This window comes from Carassius gibelio, chromosome B12 (assembly GCF_023724105.1).
Source record: "Carassius gibelio isolate Cgi1373 ecotype wild population from Czech Republic chromosome B12, carGib1.2-hapl.c, whole genome shotgun sequence".
Classification (NCBI taxonomy): domain Eukaryota; kingdom Metazoa; phylum Chordata; class Actinopteri; order Cypriniformes; family Cyprinidae; genus Carassius; species Carassius gibelio.
Window position 1 is genome coordinate 20,860,511 of NC_068407.1, and position 25,248 is coordinate 20,885,758.

General features: G+C 35.6%; 1 protein-coding gene across 2 annotated transcripts in view; it reads left to right on the plus strand.

The window, feature by feature from the left end:
• The window catches only part of LOC127969361 (ubiquitin carboxyl-terminal hydrolase 22), a 28,006-nt gene that overhangs the window by 1,531 nt on the left and 1,227 nt on the right, over positions 1-25,248 (plus strand). The window contains exons 2-12 of one of the 2 annotated variants that reach the window (XM_052571247.1): positions 7,519-7,651; positions 11,735-11,848; positions 12,644-12,745; positions 17,122-17,288; positions 18,257-18,404; positions 20,846-20,951; positions 22,102-22,260; positions 22,334-22,460; positions 23,736-23,827; positions 24,274-24,336; positions 24,417-24,566. In XM_052571247.1, coding sequence (XP_052427207.1) covers positions 7,519-7,651; positions 11,735-11,848; positions 12,644-12,745; positions 17,122-17,288; positions 18,257-18,404; positions 20,846-20,951; positions 22,102-22,260; positions 22,334-22,460; positions 23,736-23,827; positions 24,274-24,336; positions 24,417-24,566 — 1,361 coding nt within the window. The remainder of the gene's footprint in view (positions 1-7,518; positions 7,652-11,734; positions 11,849-12,643; positions 12,746-17,121; positions 17,289-18,256; positions 18,405-20,845; positions 20,952-22,101; positions 22,261-22,333; positions 22,461-23,735; positions 23,828-24,273; positions 24,337-24,416; positions 24,567-25,248) is intronic. The other variant, XM_052571248.1, reaches the window with a different exon arrangement.

Consider the following 25,248-nt stretch of genomic DNA (forward strand, 5'->3'; position numbering starts at 1 on the left):
TGCTTCAAATAAAAGACCATAATGAATCATATCAAAGCTGGTTAGTTTGGTTTTAATGGTTTAAAACTCTTCAAGCAAAGATGTTTTGAAACTTGAGTGGAACATCTAGGTGTGAATGTCAGGAGCCACACGTTTTGCTTGAAAGAACCACTGATTCGTTATTTAGAGTAGATTCGTCAAAGCAAAGTGTTCGGAAGAACTGATTCAAGTCTGAAATTAGCCATAGTTCATCACTTTTCTGTGATAGCGAAGCATTTGGCATCAGATGACAGCTTAATAATGAACTATCCTCACCCAACCAAAAAAACAGAGTTAATATCTTGAAATGATTCATGATTCATTCGAATCAAATGCCACCTCCTCCATATATGTGTGTCTCCTCGTGCTTTCTTCTGAAAGAAACGCCAGTCTCACATGCTAGCCAGGTTAATATATCAAATAAATACTGATAACAATCAATGTATGGACAAATCTTTGGTAGTAAGACGCTAATGAAGGGTGAATGGCGTCATGTTGCATCAGGTTACATCTGCTTCACTCAGGGTTGCGTGACTCATTGGCACAATTGAGGTCAAGGATGATGTTTTCTCACTGCATTGTGTTTTATTCTTTTAGAAGGTGGTGCTACTTCAAGCTTAATTAATCACAAATCATTTGAATCTATAATCTCGGCACACAAACACTCAAAGGTCAAAGCTGGTGAGCTCTATTTCAATGCATGCATATTATTATTATTATTATTATTATAGCATATTGCATGTGTTTGTTCTCTTTGCAATCCAATTGTCTTTGGTAAACGGTAATTTGGGCTGTTACACCACATATGACCTTTTAGACACGCCCGCTGTTCTCATGTTTATTTAATGCCAAGTTTAGACATGTACAATAAGGATTTACCCATCTTAGGTCACATTTAACATGCTGTCATGATCGTAAGTTCTCAGAAAACGGATGAAGGGACAATAGGAATATGAGGAGCTCATTTAATGTTTGGGGAAGGCCTTTGGATGCATTTGCACCAGTGCTGACCGGCTGATGCATATCACTCACAACGCTGGACAGAAACCACAAGCTCCCATTCACATGCACTTACTGTTCTCATGGAAACATCACCGTTTTTTCAATTTAATGTGGACCAAGAGATGTTCAGATGTGTTTACGATGGAAATGCATCTTAACAGCATTGAAAAAATGCTGAATGCATCCCTGGTGAAGTGTGCCAATAACAGATCTCCCCAAAACTGGTGAAGGAGTGCCTTGTAAATATCATAAAATCATTATTTCAGTTTAGGAATGCAGATATTAAAGATGAGAACAGCAAGCTTGCTTTAAAGTAAGGGTGTGCGATTATATGATTTTTAAACTATTTTAATAATTAGATGATATTTTGCTGAGCGTGTTATTTTGGTTATTTTAGGTTTAGGATTGCTGACTCTCAAAGCTTTTGATGTTCTTTATATTCTGTGCGGTGCTTTAAAGGTAACTTTTTTTTTTTTTCTTTAATAACTTTAAATTGGTTTTTCTAACCTAATTAAATGTGTGCATTGTCTCGCATATCAAATTCTTAAATTTAATCAATAAATTCAAGTTGTGCGAAACTATAATTAAATCACTGTCAGCAAAATTAGTTTGATGCACATAATCTGCATCTGAAGTGATCGATTTAGATGCATTTACACAGACTGTTCAATATAGGACATGAAGGCAATTAACCTGAAGTTAAATAATGTTCTGATATCTATATAAATGAAAAACTGATTTTTAAAAAGATTTTGGAGAAAAAAAGCAAAATATACTTTAAATATAAACCTAAACTCGCCAGTAGGTGGCCGCAGATCACTGCATGAGTGAGTCATTGAATCATTCATTCAACTGATTCGTTCAAACGCTTGACTGATTCAGTAACAAAACCCTGCATACGCCGTTCTGCTGTGGCTTTTTGTAACTTTTTCTTGACGAAATGGAGCAAAAACACAAACTGTAAAATATAAGTTAATATTTACTTGCTTATTAGACCATTTAATAAAATCAATATCACAATTGTGATTTTGTTCTTATTTTTTAGATAATCAACGATTGAGATGCTTCAGAGTTTCCTGCCTTAAATGTCACACACAAATACAGCGATCTCTGATTGGTCACTTCGCCTGTCAATCAAGCAGTCTCATCACATCTAAGTAGGAGGTTCTTGTAAAAAACTTGTTATACGATGTGATGACGCCTCGCTTCTCGTTCTGTTTAACCCAACACTGATCATGCTCTGAGTCTCTTTATGAGCTTCACGTAGAAGACGTGTCTGCTTTGCTCTATCAGCAGGTGAACAGATCGTTCATTACACATGCAGAACGCCTGCGGGTGTCTTCATTTATTTATTGTATGTGCTTGTGTTCACCTCGGCTTGGCTTCACATCTCTGGCCCGGTTTATGCTGTTTTTATCCTCGGATCATCTGAGAAGTGAAGGACTAAATCTCTTATTGATCTGATCACTGAAATCACATTTTGGAGGTTCAGCTCACTTCACGTGTTTAGTTTGGTTTGTACTGATGCGTCACAGACCACAGCAAGTGTCACGTTTAAAATAAAACTATAACAGTAGTGAAAAATGATGATAATATTAATAATAGTTTCAGCCAACCATCATTAAATATACATAATGTATATATTTATAGAAGTTGGTATCAAGAACCATGAAATTTTACTTGTATTGGTGCAAACAAGTGACATTTTGGTGGTATTAAAAACAACCTTTAAAAATAAAATAATTATACCGCATCTCGCTCTCTCTTTATATATATATATATATATATATATATATATATATATATATATATTAGTCATCGTGATTTTGGTCATATTGCCCACCAATAAATGTATAATTTTTCTCTATTATTATTTTTTTTATTATTATTTTTAATGTCATTTTTGACTTGAGTTGCCTGATGGGTATCTTGAGGAGCTGGAGTTCCTCTGATGAGTGTTTAATTGCAGACGAGGGCTGGTCTGTAATGATGCTCCGTGTCCCATTCAGAAGCAGTCCTTCAGCACAAGGGGATTCTGGGTAATTGACAGGCCCTTTCCACTGATGTGTTGTGGTGCAGCCCCACTCTCCCAGTGCTCTCTCTCTCTCTCTCTCTCTCTCTCTCTCTCTCTCTCTCGCTCTCTCTCTCTCTCTCAGCCGATCTGGTTTCTTTAGCCGCTCCGAGGCGTCCCCGTCCCTCATCTGCATGTGTTTGAACTGTCATCCCTCTGTTATCATCATTGTTTCTCCTCTCCTCATCACCCACACGCCTCCTCCTTCACTTGTGATCTTGGAAACACAGCAGTGAGCCGCTGATTGGATGCTCAGTTGCCATAGAAACCGTGAGAGCCGATGTGATTGGTGGGTCGAAACTGGTTTATATAGTATGTAGCTTTTATTTCTCCTCAGCCAACCAACCCCCCTCAAAAAATACACAATCACACACATTTAGAGATGTGCATACACATACATATTTCAGGGCATTCTTTTTCTTTTTCATCTAGTTAGTATATTAAAAAAAATGTAAAAGAACATGTAGACATTTTAAAAAGACTAAAACTAAAATAAAAATAAATACTTTTTATAAATATGAACAAATTGCAATCAGTAAAATCAGTCGGGGATTAAAAAAAAACTATGTAAAAGCACACTTTTACCTTATTTATCCACAGTTTTATTTATTTTTTGAGAGAGAATAGTTGCTTTAGCATTTTTATGTTTTTTTACATTAGGAGTTCATCTAAGTCTTTGCACCAAAATATATATATTTTTAATATTAAGGGATTGGTTGCTTTACATTTAGTGTGGCATTTAGGTCGAATTAGTCGCAGAGGAATGCTTCCTTCTCAAACATATGCTGACTTTCAGCCCGAGTGAAATAAAGTGATTCTGTGATGGATCTCCTCAGGACTCTGTTGATTGGTCTGTGAGCCGCACACAGGATGACACTGCTGCTTGGTTTTCTGGATCTGTCCAATCAGAGCCACTGGAGCTGGACTCTCTCTCTTTTGAAGCCTGTTTTATTGAGTCAGCATCACGTCTGGGCTCTGGATATAACAGAGGAGCCCTTCTCTCCGTCCTCTGATGATGTCATCCGCCCCAAACACACTCCTGGAGTCCAGTTCTGTTTGGATTCGATTCTGATTCACTAAAAAGATCCGGCTCATTTGAGTCATGAGTCATTAGTTTTTGAATCGGACCACACTGGATGCATTGTATGTTTCCTTAAAATATTAACTTGGATGATTAATAACAGGTCCAGCAGTGGGTTGAGTTAGTTTAACAGGACGGGCAGTGTTCGATATTAAATAGACATCCAACAAGAGACTGAGATTTTAAGAATTGTTGTCTGGATTATTCAAATGAAGATCTCGCTTTATTAGAAAAAAATAATTGTTTATGTAGCCCTAAAGCAAAGATAGTCACCTCACTGACTAGTTTAAGAAAAACTTGTTCAAAACCCATTGAGTGGAAACTTGCTTTAACATCATCTCAGCACTGCGGATTTATTAATGATTTTTTATTTATCTGTATTTTGTTTTAGATTTATCTAATTTATTTATTTTGTTTTTTTGTTTTTTTGACTTTTTTTTCTTTTAATCATTAACGGTCCTATTTTATTTTACATTCTGATGTTGTTTTTATCTCTCCCATTTATTCCCCCTTTTTTAGGATATTTTGCATTATTTAATCATATTTATCCCTCCTCTTTAATTTTTTTAATTGCACTTTTTTTTGTTTATTCATTTTCCATGTTTTATATATTTAGAATTTTATTTTTGTATTTTTGTTTTTTTTATTCTCTTGCAGGTGACTGCAGGCATCTGCTGCTTCGTTGCCATTTAAAGGGTTTTCTATTACATATGAATGCCAGCAAGCTGCAAAAATAGACTCTGTGTGTGTGTGTGTGTATGTGTGTGTGTGTGTGGATCCTGCAGTGGATCTTGCAGTGGATCTTGTAGGAGGAAGCTGATCCTTCTTGCCGTGTGTTTCAGCCCCACACCCTCGTCTCAGATGAGGTCCTGATCAATGCATCTCATTCAACATTACAGCATCACCCCCAGCAGGAGAGCGCAGAGAGGACCTGCTGATGCTCTGTGTGTAGGATGAGAGAGAGAGAGACATCTGAGGATGAGAGGAGGAGTACTGTAGATATAAAGAAGAAATGACGCGTGATCAGGAGATGTGGAGAGTCCGAATGAAACGCTAGCGTTCAGTTTACTGCATTAGTGAATGTAGGTGCTTTCTCACAGCACTGCGAAACATAGCTTGCATAAAAGGTCGGATCTTTGAGAGTTTTTATTATATCGGTTTAATAGTATTTTTATTTTAGCTTTGTTTTTTTAGAAACCATATGCATAACCATTCATGCCATTTTCATTGAAGTCGCGATGTTACGGAAGTAGCGACAGATCTTTTATTCCAGTGTAATGGATTACTGAGAAAATAAAGGGGCGGGGCTTGAGGTTGTTGATTGGATGTTGAGATGTGGGCGTGGCTTTCAACAGTGTATGCAGATGAGCGTGATCTTGTGGGGGCGGAGTTTGATGACTAAAGGGGGCGTTTACAAAACACCATTTTCAACTAAAAATGGAAAACTCGATGCGTTATGGTCGTTCATAAAGACGATATTGGCATATGATTATTATGAAATAAATGCATTTTAAATAAACTACTTTATTAGGGAAGCCTTTTCTTGTCCCCCCCAACCCCCCCCCCCCCCCCCCGCTTAAGTCGTTTTGTTCCCCGTGCATTGTTTACAAAAGAAAAAACAAATAAACTAAAATAAATCTGTTCTTATACAATCTACAACGTGAAGGCAAAACATTTTTGCCCAAAATATAATAATGCTCTAAGATTCCTACACCAGAAAATAGTGTTTTATGAAAGATTGTCTGGTGTTGAGTATCAGTGATGCATGCAAAGATGTGTATTATTTTCACACAATATATTTGGTTTTTGTTTTACTCTTAAATGCAAATTAAATGAAGCCTTTTGTACCGTTTACTGCATACGTTTTTTTAAAATAGTATGTGAAACTGCATGCATTATGCAATGCTGTATGTTGCAGGTTTAATAAAAGTGATTCTTTTAAATGCAGTATAATAAACTTGTGGCTTTTGTCACAAGCTAAATGCATTCACTGCACTGTTTTCCCTGTGCATTATAACCGCTCTTCTACTCACAGATCATTTGCATACAAGCGCAGTGCGCTGCAGAAGTGTAGTGCGCTGTTTTGCACACCAGTGTTTTAGTGTCTGGGCGTGGTGAAGCTGTGGATCTGGGTCGAGATGCACGGCCATCACATCAAGCCTTTCCTTTTGCTTCCATATAACACGAGCAGAACTTGAAATCTCATATTGCTGTAATGCTTAATGATATTAGCCTCTTTTTCACAGGCCTCTCTCCCTCCACGTCTCCGATCGTATTACTCTGATGAAAGGAGGTAAAGGCAGAGCGAGCTGTTAAAGACTGAAGCGTGAAGTCATGCTGTTGAGAGTAGGCTTCTGGAGGTTGAAGAGTTAAATCAGTTTTTCTTCAGCATTCTATTTTTTTGCATTAATATTTCAATGCGGCATGAAACAGAAATTGGAATTGTTTTTTTTCTGCTGTGATGCATATTCGAGTTAAATGGCTTCTTAAAAAAAGAAAATAAATTAGGGTGGGACTGATTTTAGTGTTTATTATAAATGATTATTCTGTGCATATATATATATATATATATATGTATGTATGTGTGTACTATGAATAAAAAAATGCATGGTTAAATGGTTTATATTATTCAACCATATATATTATTTACTGTATGTATTAATGCAGCTTCTAATTATTCGAAAATGTTGAGATAAAATATTAAATTGTGTTAATTTTTATGAGATGTAGTATTTATGTTTTAAACTTATTAATGTATATAATTAAAATAACCTTTTTATTCGTTCGTTTAATTAAATATTTATTATATGTATACTTATTTATATTTAACTAAAGTGTAAATTAAGTTCTATATTATTGTTTAATTTAAAGATCTTTTTTTTTAATTTTCAGTTTTTGCAGTGTTGTTAATATTACGTATAATACATGGTTTTAAGAATAGTTGAATTTCATTTATATTAGTTTAGTGACATCGGTCATAGTCTTTTAAAGATGGTCGTTTTTGGCATGGTGTAATTTAAGGTAATTGCAAAATGTTCATATCTCTTTAAAGCACTGCTTCTATAGCCATCTATAGCACAACCTTCAGCATTGGGATACTGACTTTGTTTTCTCCTCTTCTTTGTGCATTAGCCTAAATGTTGTAGTTATTGACTTATTTATCCTTTTGTAGGACAGGAGTTGTTGTCTAACTCTCTAAGAATGGCATCTGAAGAGGTTTCTTCATTGAGAAAATCGATGGGATTTCACTGCTGCTAATTTACTAGTGGTTCAGACAGTCTACCAGCTAGTTATTTTAACGTCACATGTAACTAAACGCCTGTCTCTCTTTCTCTTTTGTTCCCAGGCGAAGTCATGCGTGTGTCACCTGTGTGGAGCTCATTTGAATCGGCTTCACTCCTGTCTCCACTGTGTGTTCTTCGGCTGCTTCAGCAAGAAACACATCCACGATCACGCCAAAAACAAGAGACACAACCTAGGTAAGACGCACGCAGTGACATCTCTGCTTCTCTAAGGTAAGACTCGCTCCCACACGGACAGAAAATAGAGCACGCCATCGCCTCGATTACAGCTCAGATGGAGCTGATGAATAAAGGACACACAGTCACAACGCTTCATCAGGTCTCTAGATGCACACTGAATATTGAGCAGAGATATTCTGATTTGATTCAGTAGCTCAGCTCTACTTGCACCAAAACTATGGCCCTATATAATCTGTTTTATTAGATTAGATGAATTTTTTATAATGCTCAAAGCATGTGTAACCATTTGATTTAATTAATCTTTAACAACTTAAGTGTTTTTACAATAATGGAAAAATGTAAAAGGTATAAAAATGTTTTTTTTTTTTTTACATTTTTACTCTGAAATTGTTTACATTTCTGGATTTATGATTATTATAAATAGTGAGAAATTATTTTTGGAGTGATATATTTATGATTTTATATATTATTATTATTATTATTATTATTATTATTTTTTTTTTTCTGGATTCCATTTTAATGGGTTCATAAAATTTTAATAAACAAAGCGCATGTCTAATCAATAAATTTCTTAAAGTGTAATAGTTTTGCATGAAAAAAATAGCTAAAAATGTAAATAATTGAGGGTTGTAATTTTAACTTAACTAACAATTAAATTACCCTTTTAAAACATAATACCAAATACCGTATTTTCCGGACTATAAGTCACACTTTTTTTCATAGTTTGGCTGGTCCTGCGACTTATAGTCAGGTGCGACTTATCAAAATTAATTTGACATGAACTGAGAGAAATGAATCAATAGAAAACATTACCGTCTCCAGCCACCAGAGGGCGCTCTATGCTGCTTATTGCTCCTGTTGTCTACACTGAAAACATATAGCGCCCTCTCGCGGCTGGAGACGGTAATGTTTTCTCTTAGTTCTTGGTTCTGAATAAATGCGACTTGTAGTCCAGTGCGACTTATGTTTTTTTTCTTCATCATGACGTATTTTTGGACTGATGCGACTTGTACTCAGGTGCGACTTATAGTCCAAAAAATACGGTAATAAAAATAAAAAAAAAATATTCCTTTTTGGTAAACACAGTGCTGCACCACAAAGGTTTACTGGAAAACACGGAAGAAAGTTTAAACTTTAAATTCCATTTTTACGACTGGATAACACAAGTATGTTCTTGATATCGGCATCGAAATCATAGGCCCCTTCAAAACCCAGTTTCACATCTGCTCCAAAATCTTGATCGTCCTCTCGAGCAAGAAGCAGCAAGTGCACAGATCCGGCCGCAGATGTTTGGAAGGGGTCCCAGCTCCTTAATGCATCGCTGGCATGTAATTATCCCCTCTGTTTTAATGAGGATGGGTGCCACCCTCCGACAACAAACAAATAAGAAGCGCAAACAGACGGGAGTGTGGGTAATTATAGTGTGCGAGGGGATGATCGTCCCAGCGTGTGAATGTGTGACTCGCGGCGGTAGCATAGACTTCATCACCCACCTGTTTGGAAAAACCCAAAATCTGAGCTATACGTGAGGAATTGAATCACTTTCTACCTCGAGATACAAAGCTGACGTCTCGTCTCAGTCTGCATCCTTTGGGATTTCCTTGTGTATGAACACAGACACACACAATATCTCCTTGGGATTAACTTCTGATGTATATTATTTTGGAAAGTCAGTCTGTTTCTGTAGTGCATCATTCACAGATGGCCGTGCTGACTCTTAGTGTGCTGCTGTTGGACTCTTAAGCATCTTATATGTCTCTTGATGAACAAATGAAGTCCCTCGCTGCTGATCCAGTGTGGTTTGTTTGGCTCCAGGTGATGGTTTATGGTTTCTCGTGCCGCAGGCGTCATAACGCATCCGCAGTGTCACCCATCGCTCGTGTGTGTCGAGCTCCCCTCGGGGTTTGATTGAACATTTAATTAGGTTAGCCTGTGTACAAGGGATATCTGTGAACGAGCACAGCTCCCGAGGAGGAAAACCGTGATTATTCTCTAAAGACAAACGGGGAGTAATTAAGTCTGAATGAGCCGGCTTCGTTTTGTGCATCTGTTGTTCAGGTTTATTTAGATGGTCTTCTGTTTCGTCGGCTCACACTTGTCAGGTTTGATCTCGGTGCTCTTTCCTCTTTTTCCTGCACTGGTTCCCATGGTTACCTGAAGGCCTGCTATGCTTTTGGTTTATTCATCTGATGCGTGTGTGTGTGTGTGTGTGCGCATTTTCTCATGCTACTTCTCTCTTTTCTGCTTGTCTAATCCAAATAGTGTTTAAAGCCATCATGCGTGACCACTGTCTTTAAAAAATAGATTAAAACGCAATGCTTTAAAAATACTGTCAAAGTTGTAATAAAATTGCTATATTGACAGACCTTTTCTTGCATATTGTGATGTACACTGAAATGAAAAGAAACAATGTAGTCCTAGCTCTGTCCATCAGTTGATTTAGCAGAGAAATCCCAAAGGTAACTAAGTATACGCTTTAGCAAGCAGCATTAATAGTTACACTTTTTTCTTCTTTTCTTTTTTAAATGCCAGAGTCACCATGGTAAAAATTGTGACCAAAAAATTTGTAAAAAAGGAATATACTATATTGAACAGGATTATAGTTTAATAATAGGAATATACAATCCTAAGAATATCAATGCATTTGTAAGTGCAACCGAAATAATTTAGAGGAATATAAAAGGTGTGTGTAATAAAAAGGGGGGAAAGGTATTTCTCCAGTAGGATTTGATTGGATTGTGGTCATTAGTACACGATTAGTACAACCCTAATATGTTGGCTAATATTAGAGCTCAACCGATATCTCATTTTGCTGCTTTTATCGGCCGATATGAGCTTGTCACATGAATGTTCCGAAGGGAAATAAACTTCAAGGAATGAAGTTGAATGGAATTTGAATTGAAATAAAGTTGTATAAACTTTAACTTTACTCTTCAATGTCAGACTCATTTTGGATAATAAGGTTTATTTTTTAATTGTTAAATGCCCTACCTCCATTAAAATATCAGTCAAGTCATTTATAAGTGTTTGATCACCACATTTGAGTCATCATTACAAAAAAAATTTGTGTGTGTGTGTGGATCACATCGGCCAAGCCGAAAAACTTAATGACCAGTGGCGATATTTGAAAAATGACAAATATCGGCAGATATATCGGCCATGGTGATATATCGGTTGACCACTAATTGATACTGTACTATAATATACTCAAAGAAATCAGCCTATATATATATATATATATATATATATATATATATATATATATATATATATATATATATATATATAAAATAAATAAAGAAATAAATATCTGCCTTATTTTACCCCCCAATATCGGTATCCGTATCGGCCCCAAAAAACCCATATCGGTCGGGCTCTAGCTAATTTTATTTTTCCGATTGCATTTTGTTGCATTTGTATAATGCAGGCATTTTTTTGCACTAATAAACCATAAACATAAGACTAAGTACATTTATGTGGAAAGATAGGGTCAGTTTTAAATTGCTGATTGTTAAAGTCCTGCCAGTTGGACAATAAGACTTGGACAATAATATAGCCATGCTAACATTCAGCCGCTAGTCTCTCTGCACTGAAAGCCACTAAAAGCCTCATAGTCTCCTCTCTGCAGCTTGTGCTGGGCTGTGTTTCGGTGCCGTGTCACAAATAGACGTCCGTCCCCGCTGCTGCGCTCCACCTGCGAACATTTAGTGCTTCTGTGTGAAACACACCATCGTTTGGTTGCCATGAGAACTGAAAAACAGGTACTGATGCTGCAGGCTCGGAGAAATGGAGGGACGAGCATTCACGAACGATAACTCGTAATCCTCATTCACAATTACAGGTCTGTGTTGCGATCGCATTGCTCGCTATAAAATTTCACAGAGGACTTGTGGCACAAGCAGCGATGGATGTTTTCTGTGCTGCACCCTAATTATTATTCCCATCACTTATAAAAGGAGGCAGATTTGCTGCGCTGCTTGCAATGCTTCCTTAATGCCTCATCCATATTTACAGGACAGATACGGGAAGATGCGAAAGGCCTCTAATAGGTTCCTGTGTTGTTCTTCTTCTCTTATTCAGCTATAGACCTTTTGTACGGTGGAATATATTGCTTTGTGTGCCAAGACTACATATACGACAAAGACATGGAGCAGATTGCCAAAGAAGAACAAAGAAAAGCGTGGAAATTGCAAGGTAGGTCCCCCCTTCTCTTATGCATAATGTAGTTCAACTTGGCCTGTAGCTTAAGGGCCTGATAATTCAGAAAATGAATGTTAGAAGCCACAGGAGGGCGAGAGTGTGTGTTTGGTTTCGGACACCGATTATGACTAATTTTTCTTTCTATTGAATCTGCTTAATTGTAAAATGCAACAGTGCTAAACCAGTTTTGTGTGTGCTGTAGGAAATTTAGAAGATAATGGCGTTCTGATTTTTTTATGCAAGTTTTACTCAGGTTTCGTTTAAATAATTAGCTCTGCCTTTGTCATGACATTCACAAATACAGCAGTGACGTCATGGCATTTTGAGCTGCTTTGATCGTAGGCCTTATTGATCCGAGCTCATGCTGTGACACAGCCAAAATTATCCACCGATGCTTTTCACTTAAAAACTGAACGCTCAGATAAATCAGGCCAAATTATGTATAAATAAGTTTAATTTTAGACAAGCCCTAACTAGAATATATACAATACTCTTCAAAACATTTTGAGTGTGTGTGTGTGTATATATATATATATATATATATATATATATATATATGTATGTATATCTTGTGCTCACCAAGTCTCCATTTATTAGATCAAAAATATAGTAAAAAATTATTTTAATATTATCACAGTTTAAAACACCCTTTTCTATATGAATATCTATTAAACTGTAATTTATTTCTGTGATGTGCAGCTGTATTTTCAGCATCATTCCTCCAGTCTTCAGTGTCACAATCAGAAACATTTCTGATTATTATCAATGTTAATATATTTATATAATCAGGTATTGGAGAGAAATATTCAATGTGGGAGCCTACGAAACGAGAGCTGGAGCTGCTGCGACACAACCCCAAACGAAGGAAGATTACAGCCAACTGCACCATAGGTAAGAACTTCCTTTCCCACAGGCCTCGCTGTTCAATAATACAGCACTTATACTTCATTAGCAGTCTGCCAGAACTCATCTGTATAAAACTAGTTGGTTCAGAAGATTTTGCAGTAGTCAAGCGTCTGGAGACTGCAGCGGAGCCAAAAGCACTCTGTTTATTGGCCAGAAGCGCCATCAGTTGTGAACATTTCATCAATTTTGGTGTGTGCGTGCCATGACAGAGAGAGAGAGTAAGAGTCTCTGTGGTTGGGCTCTCTCCCTTCTCTCGTTCTCGCCTGTCTCTCCTCTGTCAGAAGGCCTGGCGCTGGAGTGATGGTGTTAAACGTCTGCGCCACAGGCACAGCATCGGCGCTAAACGCCAGCCTCTCTCACACCCAGAGAAACACACTAATGCGATTAGCCATATGAGAGACGCAGCTTCCATTGATCATTCAAGACATAATATGACCCATGCATGATGAATTCAGGAGGGTTATTGTGTGAGATGTTGGGTTTGAGCCTCTCTTACACCCAGAGTAAACCAGAGGTGTGTGGTGACACATCCAATCACGACACAACGGCTTTAGGCTGCGTCTACTGGAAGTGTCAAAACCTGTTTATATTAAAGACTGACCAATCAGCTGCGAGCTCAGCGCTTGACTTCAGGACAATGAAATGAAATAGAATCAACAGCAAAATCATTTTGCACAGTCATTTTTTTTATACCAGTAGATTTGTATTCTAAAGCAACTGGGATTGAGAGTTGGGAAAATGTTGTGATGCAATTGATTCCTTTAGCGACTCTTTTGTGTTGGAGCTAGTGAATCAAAACCGTGCAGCACAACCAATTTTTAGTGATTCAAAAATATGCTGCATATCCAGAGTAGTCTGATTCTTAAGCAAATTATTCTTTACTATTTGATTAACTTGAATCAAGAAAAAAAAGAAAAAAAACACTGAACCGACTGGACTGATCCAACCGAATCCTGAACGAATGACTCATTTGAACTAGTTAATTTTAGTGAATGATGATACACGAATAACAAGCAACGGACTTTCGAGTCGTCATCGGTGTAAATCTAAAACGTACTGCTCAACTAGTGTGATTGAACCGGTTCTTATACAAATGATTCTTTTAAATGAGTCTTAGTGAATCAAAACCACACCACATCCAGAGTAGTCCGATTCTTAAAGGGACAGTTACCCAAAAATAAAAATTGTCATCATTTACTCACCTTCATGTCGTTCCAAACCTGTATGAGTCGCTTTATGTTGAATATAAAAGAAGAGACTATTTGATTACACGCACTATTCAAAATATCATCTTTTTCATTTTCAGGTGAACTAACCTCAAATACACTTTTGAGCCAGTTCTTTATAGTAAATTGAAAACACAATCAATTTCTAAACGAATGACTCTTTTGAGCTGGTTTTTTGTAGTGAATAAAAAATAAAAACGTATAGCACAACTATAGTAGTTTGGTTCTTGAGCAAATGACTCTCTATGAGCATTTACACAACCTTGAATCGAAAACATGCAGCACGACCAGCAGATTTCTGAATCAATGACTCTTTTGAGTAGGTTCTTTTTGGTGAATCAACCAGTGTGATCCAACTGATTCCTTTACTGACTCTTTTGAGTTGGTCCTAGTGAATCAAAGCCAAATGGCACAACCAGAGTAGAGTCTGATTCTGAAGCAAATAGTCTTGAAACACTGCACAACTGAACCAATCCAACCGATTCCTGAACGAATGACTCTTTTGAGCTAGTTATTTTTAGTGAATCACACACCAAAAAAAAATACTTGCATCACAATTGTCACATAAAAAACTGACTGTCTGAAATGATACCATCTTAATGGAACTGGAATCACTAGCAGCATATAGCAATGCCTAAACAAACTTGGGTAACGCGTTTTAATTTATTTTATGTGATGCACACCCAATTTATTTTATGCAAGCAGTTTGTTTTCGGTAGATGCTGGTGTGAGAAGCAGGGGGTCGTTGTCAGCAGCGGTGTGTGTGTGATGTTCAATCACTCGTGTGCATTAATAATACATCAGCACTTGAAAGCGTGAGGTGCCGCGGGAGACATGTGTCTCTCTCCAGGTCTTCTCTTGCTTGTCGTCTTGTTTTGGTCGTGCCTCCGTCTCCGTCCCTCTCTTAACTAAACTCTGGGAAGCGTGAGGAGCAGATGTCTGGGAGGGAAGCCAGTGGAAGACGTTTAGCCTCCCGGAGAGAGGAGCGCAGGCCTTCTGTCCGCTCGTTCATCCTGTAACCTGTCAAACTGAGCGAGAGGGAGAGTCTTCTGGAGCTGTCCTCTTCAGATCCAGTCCAGGATACTTACCTTGTGAAAATGCATTGGTTTGCACAAGCGCTCAACTGAAGAGATTTTATTAATCCGATGTTGCATCCTGTGCTTTTGATTTTCTAATAGGCAGAGAACGTTTAACCATTTGTTTTTGTTTTATGCCTTTTTAAATAATTATTTTCAATTTTTGTATGCATGTTGCCCAAATTGGTTTCATTGTAACCTTCAGATGAGGACTTATTATTATTATTATTATTATTATTATTATTATTATTATTATTGAATCTTTATTGCATGTTACTCATTCATTATTATTTGTTATTATAATTATAAAAATTAACTAATAATAACTAATAAAATCGTAAATTAATAACGTTCTTGTTAATAATAATTGTAATGTATAAATAATAGCAAAATATTAATTAAAGTGGTGGTACAGTAAATACAAAGTAAATTTATAAAACAAAATATATATTTAAACATTAATAACTAATAAAAATGGACTGTAAATATGAAGTAAATGTATTGTTCTTAATAATTAATAAATAATAAATTGCTAATTAAAATTATGTGAATAAACAATAGAATGTAAATTAAACTAATTTGTAAATAATAAATTACTAGTAAAAATGGTGATAACTAAATACAAGCAAATGGTGATTGTAACTATTCATTATTGTTATTATTATTATTATTATTCATAATGATACTTATTAATTACAAATATCCAATCCATTATAACAGCAAATAATACAAAGTAAATTAATAACAATAACAATTACAATTTTAGATGTATATAATTTTTTTTCCTTTTTAGTGTTTATATTTTTTTGGCATTTATTATCAATGATTTAATATTAATAACAACAGTTTTATTAATTTATTCTTACTCTGTAATTTTTATAGTAATGTATTATTATTATTATTATTATTATTATTATTATTTATAAATAATAATAAGAAATAGATCAGTATATAATACAGAGTAAAATAATTTTTAATTCTAACAATATTTTTAATTCTCTTTTTACTGTTTTTACTTTAATTATTATTTTTAATTACGCCTAAATTTACTTCACTATATTACAATTAAATCTAATCTAATCTTGTCAAACTATATATATCGTTGGAAAGGTCTAAGACTCCCAAATATATATTTTACCAATGTTTTTTGTTAAAGATTATGTAGGGAAAGTAATCAATTAATTTATGACAAGAGTGCACCATCAAAAACCTGAATTATGACAATTATAACAATAGTTCTGACCTTTGTTTAAAAAAAAAAAAAAAAAAAGACTTCCTCGTTGCCTTTTTCTCTATCACATTTTAGAAACCATCAGAAATTATATATCAACTGAAAATATTAAATCTCAAAATTCATCCTTTAAAACCCTTTTTAAAATCAGACATTGCATTACCATGTAAATGGCACATCAATATCATCTTACAAATGTTTTCAGTCATGAATTATAAAAATGTACGTTTGGATCGTGCAAAACTGTGAGTGACAGTTAAGGGGTTAAGTTTAAAGGAAAAGCGTAAAAGTTAAAAATTTTAAAACGGTTTAAAAATGAAATGATATTTGCTTTTCAAACCAATTGGTTGTTAAGTGATGACGTAAGAAGCTTCCGGGTCCAGGCCTCAACTCGCTTCACTTGAGAATACTACACCAGCAGCCGTTTATGAGCACGGTTTATTCATATTAATAATGTAAGCTAAATGCTTTCAAACTTACGATATACACTACAGTCTCCGTGCTCACAGCGTCCCAAACACAAATAATTTTTATATATTTTTTTTTATATTTATATTTTCATTGTCTGGCTATCTGGGACTTCGGTATGGAGTTAAAGGTTAAGAATTATAACTTTTTCGCTAGTATGCTATCACATTGTGAGTTTATATTAGCACCTTTTGTTGTTTTCTCGTGGTAACTGATAGAGCGTTTGGACACGGAAGCGCTGCTACGTGACGTCAGACTTAACAAGCGAATACACTGGTGATGAGTCTTTTACTGTGAATACTCAGCCACAACATTTCCTCCTGTTCTTCCTCTTTTCTAACTCTCTCGTGTTTTCTTCAGGACTGAGGGGTTTGATAAACCTCGGGAACACGTGCTTTATGAACTGCATCGTCCAGGCGCTCACACACACTCCACTGCTGAGGGACTTCTTCCTGTCTGACCGACACAAGTGTGAGATGCAGTCCAGCTCCTGCCTGGTGTGTGAAATGTCTCAGCTCTTTCAGGAGGTGAGCGCACACACACACACACACACACACACGTTTGTTTTTGTGTAAAGTGTGTTCATCCCATAGGTGTAATGGTTTTTATTCTGTACAAACTGTATATTCTATCTCCCTTCACCAACCCTACACCTAACCCTAACCCTCACAGGAAACTTTGTGCATTTTTACTTTCTCAAAAAAACTCATTCTGTATGATTTATAAGTTTTGAAAAATGGGGACATGGGTTATGTCCTCATAAGTCACCCTCTCCTTGTAATACCTGTGTCATACCCATGTCATTATACAGAGTTGTGTCCTGATATGATACAAAAACATGCCCACATACACAGACACACACTCTTACACACACACACACACACACACACAGACTCTTACACACTCTCTCTCTCACACACACACACACACTCACACACACACTCTTACACACTCTCTCTCACACACACACACACACTCTTACACACTCTCTCGCTCTCTCTCTCACACACACACACACACACACTCTTACACACGCTCTCTCACACACACACACACACACACACACACACTCTTACACACTCTCTCTCTCACACACACACACACACACTCTCTCACTCACACACACACACTCTTACACACTCTCTCTCTGATGTAGATTATTGCAAACCCGAAACAGCAATAATCAACCTGTCCTCTATTGTGCTTGATGTGGTCTGAGCAGCGTTCTCTGGAATCCTCTCAAGCGGTGCACTTCTACTTTCTCATTGGTTGCTACCAAGAATCTGAATCTGAGCAGATAAAGTGTAATGATATTAATAAACACCGTATTCTTCCACCGAACAATGTAGTTCCTCAGAAACTGTTGTAAACAAAGGTGTGTGTAGTGTTAATTACAACAGCTTCAAACGTGGCTCAGCCAATCAGAATCAAGGAGCGGAACTATCCACTTAATATAAAGGAAAGTGCTGTCTTTCTCTCTTTGTCTGTCCTGTAGTTTTACTCGGGTCACCGCTCTCCTCACATTCCCTTCCGGCTGCTGCACCTGGTCTGGACTCATGCTCGACATCTCGCCGGCTACGAGCAGCAGGACGCTCACGAGTTCCTCATCGCTGCTCTGGATGTGCTCCACAGACACTGCAAAGGTACTGCAGCCAATCAGATGCCCCCGTTTCAGAGGAGCAGCCAATCAGAGCACAGCTGGGTTCAACCACTTCGTTCAGAGTTGAACTTGCTTGAGATTTCAGCATTACTTGATTGCGCAACTTTTAGAGTATGTAGTAACCAAACGGTATGTTAACTACATTTTTATTTTATGATTAATATTAATAATAACAATAATGTATAAATAATAAATTCCTTATAAAAATTGTGGCAAACAGTAATAGTCATACTTTATAAATAATAATCATATATAAATAGAAAAGGTGAGGAGTAAACAAAATCATAATAATTGGAAAAAATAAATAAAAATAGCATCATTGTGTTTAGGTGAGACTGATATGGGATTTTCCTACTTGACATTTCACCAGTACTTAATTGTAAAAAAAATTTAGATACAGCAACCAAAATTCATATTAATCATTGATTTTGTTGTTTTTAAAAATAATTATTATTTTATAATTATAATGTATAAATAAGGTACTAATAAAAACAGTAAATGCAGAATAAATACATTTAAAAAATAAGTATTATTTAATTTAATAAAATGTGGATAGGAGTAAATGATTCAAAGTAAATTAATAAAAAATAATAATAATAATAATATTCAAATAATAATTCCCATTCAGATTTGGATGTGTGTTTTTCCTGTGTGATATCTCACCAGTACTTAAGATATTTTTATTATATATATATATGTGTGTGTGTGTGTGTGTGTATACATTTTTATTAATTTGTATTAATAATAATTTTTTTGGTTGTTAAAATATTTTTCAGCATATATAAATAATACATTGTAATTCCTAAAATAAATAGATAAAAATACACTTACTAATAAAATTACAAAGAACAATTGTGAAAACAATAAATCCTAATAATGAATAAAAAATATTAAGACATAAGAGTAAACAATGTGAAATAAAAGATAACAATAACTTAAGAAATGATACTAAATGAATGCGTTCCTTTTAGAGTCAAACCTGGGAGTTCTCTACTTAACTCAACACTACTTGATTACACAACATTTAGCAATTAAACTGCAGTGCATGTTTTTATTTTATGTTTATTGGAAGATATAAGATCTATTATTTACTGTGTTTTACACAACCGTTTCTGAAAACTGTCATTCGTTTTGTGTTTGGTCTTCATTTTGTAATTTATCCACCATGTTTGTGGGCACAAATCTCTCGAATAGTGTGTTTTTTGCTAGGTTTCAGAGTTGGAACCCCGTATTCAAGATCGGTTGCACTTTATCCAGTAGGAAGCTGCAAATGTATGCAAATGTTTCCCGAATGAGTGAAACGCAGCATTAGCTAGTTAATCACATCAGTTCCACCTGGCTAGTTTAGAGATGAGATGTGTGACACGGAGCAGGAGGGATGTGTGATGCGTGGTAATGGAGACAGGAAGTGTTTGAGACTGAGATTGAGCTGTGGAAGATGAAGTGTGTGGATTCAGAGCCACATCATCTGCCATTGGCTGAACAAACACAAAGCCCCGCCCCGGAACAACGCCATTGGTGGAGCCAGTGGGACGGTGATGGGTTCATCTGATGCTTAAACAAAGTTTTGATAGTAAAAGTTTTTTAGTGTGTGTGTATAGGGCTGTCAGTTGATTCAAATTTTTAATCTAATTAATTACACGATATTTCAGTTAATTAATGACAAAATTAATTTGAACAAAAATACCCACAAGATATTTTTATTAAATGGGAAAATAGATTTGTTAGTTTTTTTTGGCGAACTATCCCTTTAATGTTTTTATTATTATTATTAATTAAATTATCTAAATAAGAAACAAAATCTGCCAGCAGGTGGTGGTAAATGTCATCCGTTGATTCATTGAAACAACTGATTCATTCAGGAATGAAGTAAACGACTCTTTCTGATTGAGTCTTGAGTCATTGATTCACTCGATTCGTTCAAAACACAGATTCGTTCAGAAACTAAACACGGCTGTGTTTCTCTGGCGCGCCACAGTTCTGCTGTGGCTTTAACGGTAATACATTCTTTGCAAAATTGACCAAAAACACATAATATTGCTTTGAAAATATAACACAATATCAACTTCTTACTAAAATCACATTTAAGCTCATGATATTCAAGTCAAAAACAGCTCTCCCTGCTTGTCTGATATTGATTTTGTATAATAAAATGTTTTGCACCAATATCTTCAATTTTAAGTCATAACTGGATTCGTGAAGCTGCACATGTCCTGACACGGTGAAGTCAGGGTCAGAGAGCGAGAGAATCAGACGCTCCGTAGAGGAAGAGAGGAAGAGACGGATCTCCTTCTTCCTCCTGCAGTGTGGAAGTGAAGGGAGGGGTGTTTCTGCAGCAAACCGAGTGCTGCTTTCTAATCAGACCTTCTCTCTCTCTCTGTGTGTGTGTGTGTGTGATCATATGCTGCTTCAATGTCCACTAAGGAGATGACAATGGGAAAAAAGCCAACAACCCAAACCACTGCAGCTGCATCATTGACCAAATCTTCACGGGAGGCCTGCAGTCTGACGTCACCTGCCAAGTCTGCAAGTAAGAGCCGACGCAGCACAGGCCAATCAATCCTTCATGCATCTGTTCTTGCTTAAATGCATGCATTGAATTGATTGTGTTGATGTGTTCTTCTGCTAGTTTGTTTGTGAATACAGTTTTTTTTTAAAGGGACAGTACACCCCAAAATTTAAAATTGGCTTTCACATTTTATGTGTGCCTTCTACAGTTTTTAATTTGAATATTTAACAGCGATTTTTTTATTTTTTTTATTTTTTTTGCACTCAAAATAAATACAAGTATTTATTATCTAATTAAGTATTTTAGATACAATTTTAATATTTAATTTATTAGAATTAGTTTTTTTCTTTGTACTTTTTGAACAAAAAATATCTGTAAACTTTTTAATTAGAAAATTACATATTTTTGTGCTATATTTGAACATTAAATTGAATGTTTTAGAATTTTTTTATCAGTACTTTTTTCGCAGAAAATATTGGCTGAAATATTTAATAGAAAATAGATACCAGTAAAAAAAAAAATTTGATTTAATATTTATTTTAATTTTGATCCGTTTTTTTGGTATTGAATAAATGAGTGACACAATCAGCACTAAATATCGAGGTCCACATGTGGTGTCCCAGTAGGCAGCAGAATTATCCTTCCTACTATTCGAAGCAGTCATTAAATCTGTGTTGCCTTAAATGCTCCCTACGTAGGCAGCTCACTAGGTTTTGGAACAGAGCCGGTGTCTGTATCCTGTGCTCTATATGTAACCCAGTGTGAACTCTGACCTTCCTGTGTGTTCAGATCCTGTGTGAAGTGCACAGGTCACTGATGCTCCTCAGCACCACCCTGTGTTTAACAGAGGCATTGCACTCCCCATTCAGTTCTGCTGCGTCCCAATTACTCAAGATGCTGCTGCTTCTATCAAGTCGAGTTTTAATTACTTCCACCAAATTAATGTTTTTTTTTTTTAAGGCTCTCAATATTTATTTATTTTATTTTTTTGCTCCCTCAGATTCCAGATTTCCAAATAGTTGTATCTTGAATCAGACACGTATTGAACCATGCATCAATGGAAAGATGATTTATTCAGCTTTTAGATGATGCATACATCTCAATTTAAAAAAATGGACCCTTATGACTGGTTTTGTGCTCCGGGGTCTCATGTGGTGTTTCTCGTCCACAGTGGGGTTTCCACAACGATAGACCCGTTCTGGGACATCAGTCTGGATCTGCCGGGGTCCTCCACCCCGTTCTGGCCGCTCAGCCCGGGCAGTGATGGCAGTGTGATGAACGGAGACAGTCACCCGAGCGGAGCCACCACGCTCACAGACTGCTTACGCAGGTACAGACGCACCTGAGCCCCAGCACAGACAGCCGTGTGTGCGATCGCTCTGACTCACACTTCTGCATCGCAGGTTCACTCGACCCGAACACTTAGGAAGCAGTGCCAAGATCAAATGCAGCGGTTGCCATAGTTACCAGGAGTCCACCAAGCAGCTGACTATGAAGAGGCTTCCCATCGTGGCGTGTTTCCATCTCAAAGTGAGCGTGCATGCATGCATTACCTACAGAGCAAGTAGGGATACATGACATATCAGTTATTATTGATCGCTAAATTAATTGTATCTGATAAAATGTTGATGATCACTTTTACATACTGAGCAATATCATATGCATTTACAATTGTGCATGTTTGTATATTTTAATACTGTACATCGTTTTGATTTCAGAATTCACTGTTAATATTATTTTCACAATTGTAGTAAAAGTTGATGATGATAATAATGGTAAATATTATAAACACTATTATTAACAATAATATTAATTGATAAATTATACATGTATAGAAATATCACAATTCTATAATACTGTGTACTGTGTTAAATCAATTATACACTATTACTTTAATGTTATTGTTTTAGTTTTATTCACATTAGTATGGAATTTTAAAATGTATATACAAAATTTAATTTTATATTATGAAATGTTGCCAAAATATTTGTATTTTTTATTAAGTATTAAATGATGATTAAGAAATATACTAATTCTGTACTAATGTGTAGTATTTAAAACAAAATGAGATTTCACTTTTCATTCATTTTAGATTATTATTATTATTATTATTATTGATTTTAATATTATTACTGTATTGATAGCTTATTATATTTCTTTTGTACACATTAGTTTAAAATTTTTTGATTTATATTCTATTTATAGTTAAATATAAATTATTTAATGTTGGTAATATTATTATTATTATTATTATTATTATTATTATTATTAAATATTACATTTTTACAAGTGAATTCTGTACTACTGTGTCCTATTCAAAGCAAAATAATTGATGGCAGACTTTTCACATTTGTTTCAGGTATTATTATTATTGTTATTTATATTATCATTGCTGCTACTACTGTAAAAACATATTTTATTATTATTAATTGTTTTACCCAGAGGAGTATGCAACGTCAATTTCAATAGACATTCTTTGTTTGATTTTTATTAATAATAGTAATAATAGCAGAAATGTAAATACTGTTCGATTTGCCCTGAACAAATCCCATTGCTGCTGATCTGGTATTGCATCTTAAATAATATTCTCATAATAATAATAATATTAATAATAATAATTATTATACATATACTGGTTGTAATATTCTCATAATGACCAGGTAGTTGTCATCAGTCAGTGTTTTTATACTGGTGCATCTGTGGAGTCTGGCTAAGATCTGAATGTTTTAGTGTGCTTCCTTCTGTGTCTGTGTTTCTAAACTCTCACGGTTCGCTGTGTCTGATTCTCTGGTGTCTTCTGTGCAGCGGTTCGAGCATTCGGCGAAGCTCCGGCGGAAGATCACCACATATGTGTCCTTTCCTCTAGAGCTGGACATGACGCCCTTCATGGCCTCCAGGTCCGAGTCTTCAGTGTGTTTACTGTAGGGATGGAACCATTACCAGTTTGACAACAAATTGTGATCAAATTACGCTTTCCTATTTTTATTATCATTAAAATCGTATTCGATTACCGTGATTTCAACGACTTTGGACAAATCAATACTGTCCAGCATAATGTAGAGTTTTCAGTAACCGTCTCAAGAGTAGTTTATTTTTGTGCGAGTTCTCTTTCGCGCTTTTAAAAACATTAATAAATCTAATCAAAAAACTCTGCTGGACAATGGTCGCATTAATCGTTTGATCTCGATTATTGTTTTTTCATAATCGTCTGAGATCGAAATCGAAACGGAGTTTGTCGTTTCAAATCCAGACATCATTGTTTGCATTAACACTGAACTGATAATTGAGGTCACTCTGAAGGTGAGAAGTCATCAAGTGTGATGTTGTGCTGTTTGTGTCTCAGTAAAGAGAGCCGGATGAATGGTCAGTACCAGCAGCCCGTCGACTCTCTGAACAACGAGAACAAGTGAGTGAGCGTCCGCTGCGTTCAGTGAGCTCAGATGTGACGGCTGGTCATGTGACGCGTCTCTGTGTCCACTGCTGCAGGTATTCTCTGTTCGCGGTGGTCAATCATCAGGGCACGCTGGAGAGCGGTCACTACACCACGTTCATCCGCCAGCACAAGGACCAGTGGTTTAAGTGTGATGATGCCATTATCACTAAAGCCAGCATTAAAGATGTCCTGGACAGTGAGGGGTCAGTCTCTCTCTCACACACACACACACACCAGTGTTTGGACGTCCAAGTCACTGCAGTATGAACTAAATGTCAAACCAGGGAAATTTCCAAGGAATGATTTATGAATACTCGTTTCATTATTATTATTTACAGTAGTTGTACTGTATTTATACAATAGTGCAGTACTTTTTTGTTTTGCACACATTAGGAAATTTATATTTTTATTTCTTAATAAATATAACAATAATAAAATGCATTATATTATATATCAGAGACTGACCCAGTTTTTATATAATAAATAAAAAAATAAAAATGATCAAATAAATAAAAATTAATATTATGTGATAAATATACAATAAATTAAAAAATGTTGTTGCCAGAATTCACTTTTCACAAATTTCTTTAAAAACACATTTATTATATAATATGCACACATATTATTATTATCATTATCATCAATATCATTATTATGGTGTTAATGTTACTTTTGTTGTTTTACACACATTAGTAATTAATTGTTCTATCCATTTCTCATTTAATATCATAATAATAATGATAATAATAGCATGTGTACTATTACTATATATATTACTATATATATAATTTTTTTTATGCTAAAAATCTTTAGGATATTAAGTAAAGATCATGTTTCATGAAGATATTTTATAAATGCCCTACTGTAAATATATCAAAACTTAAT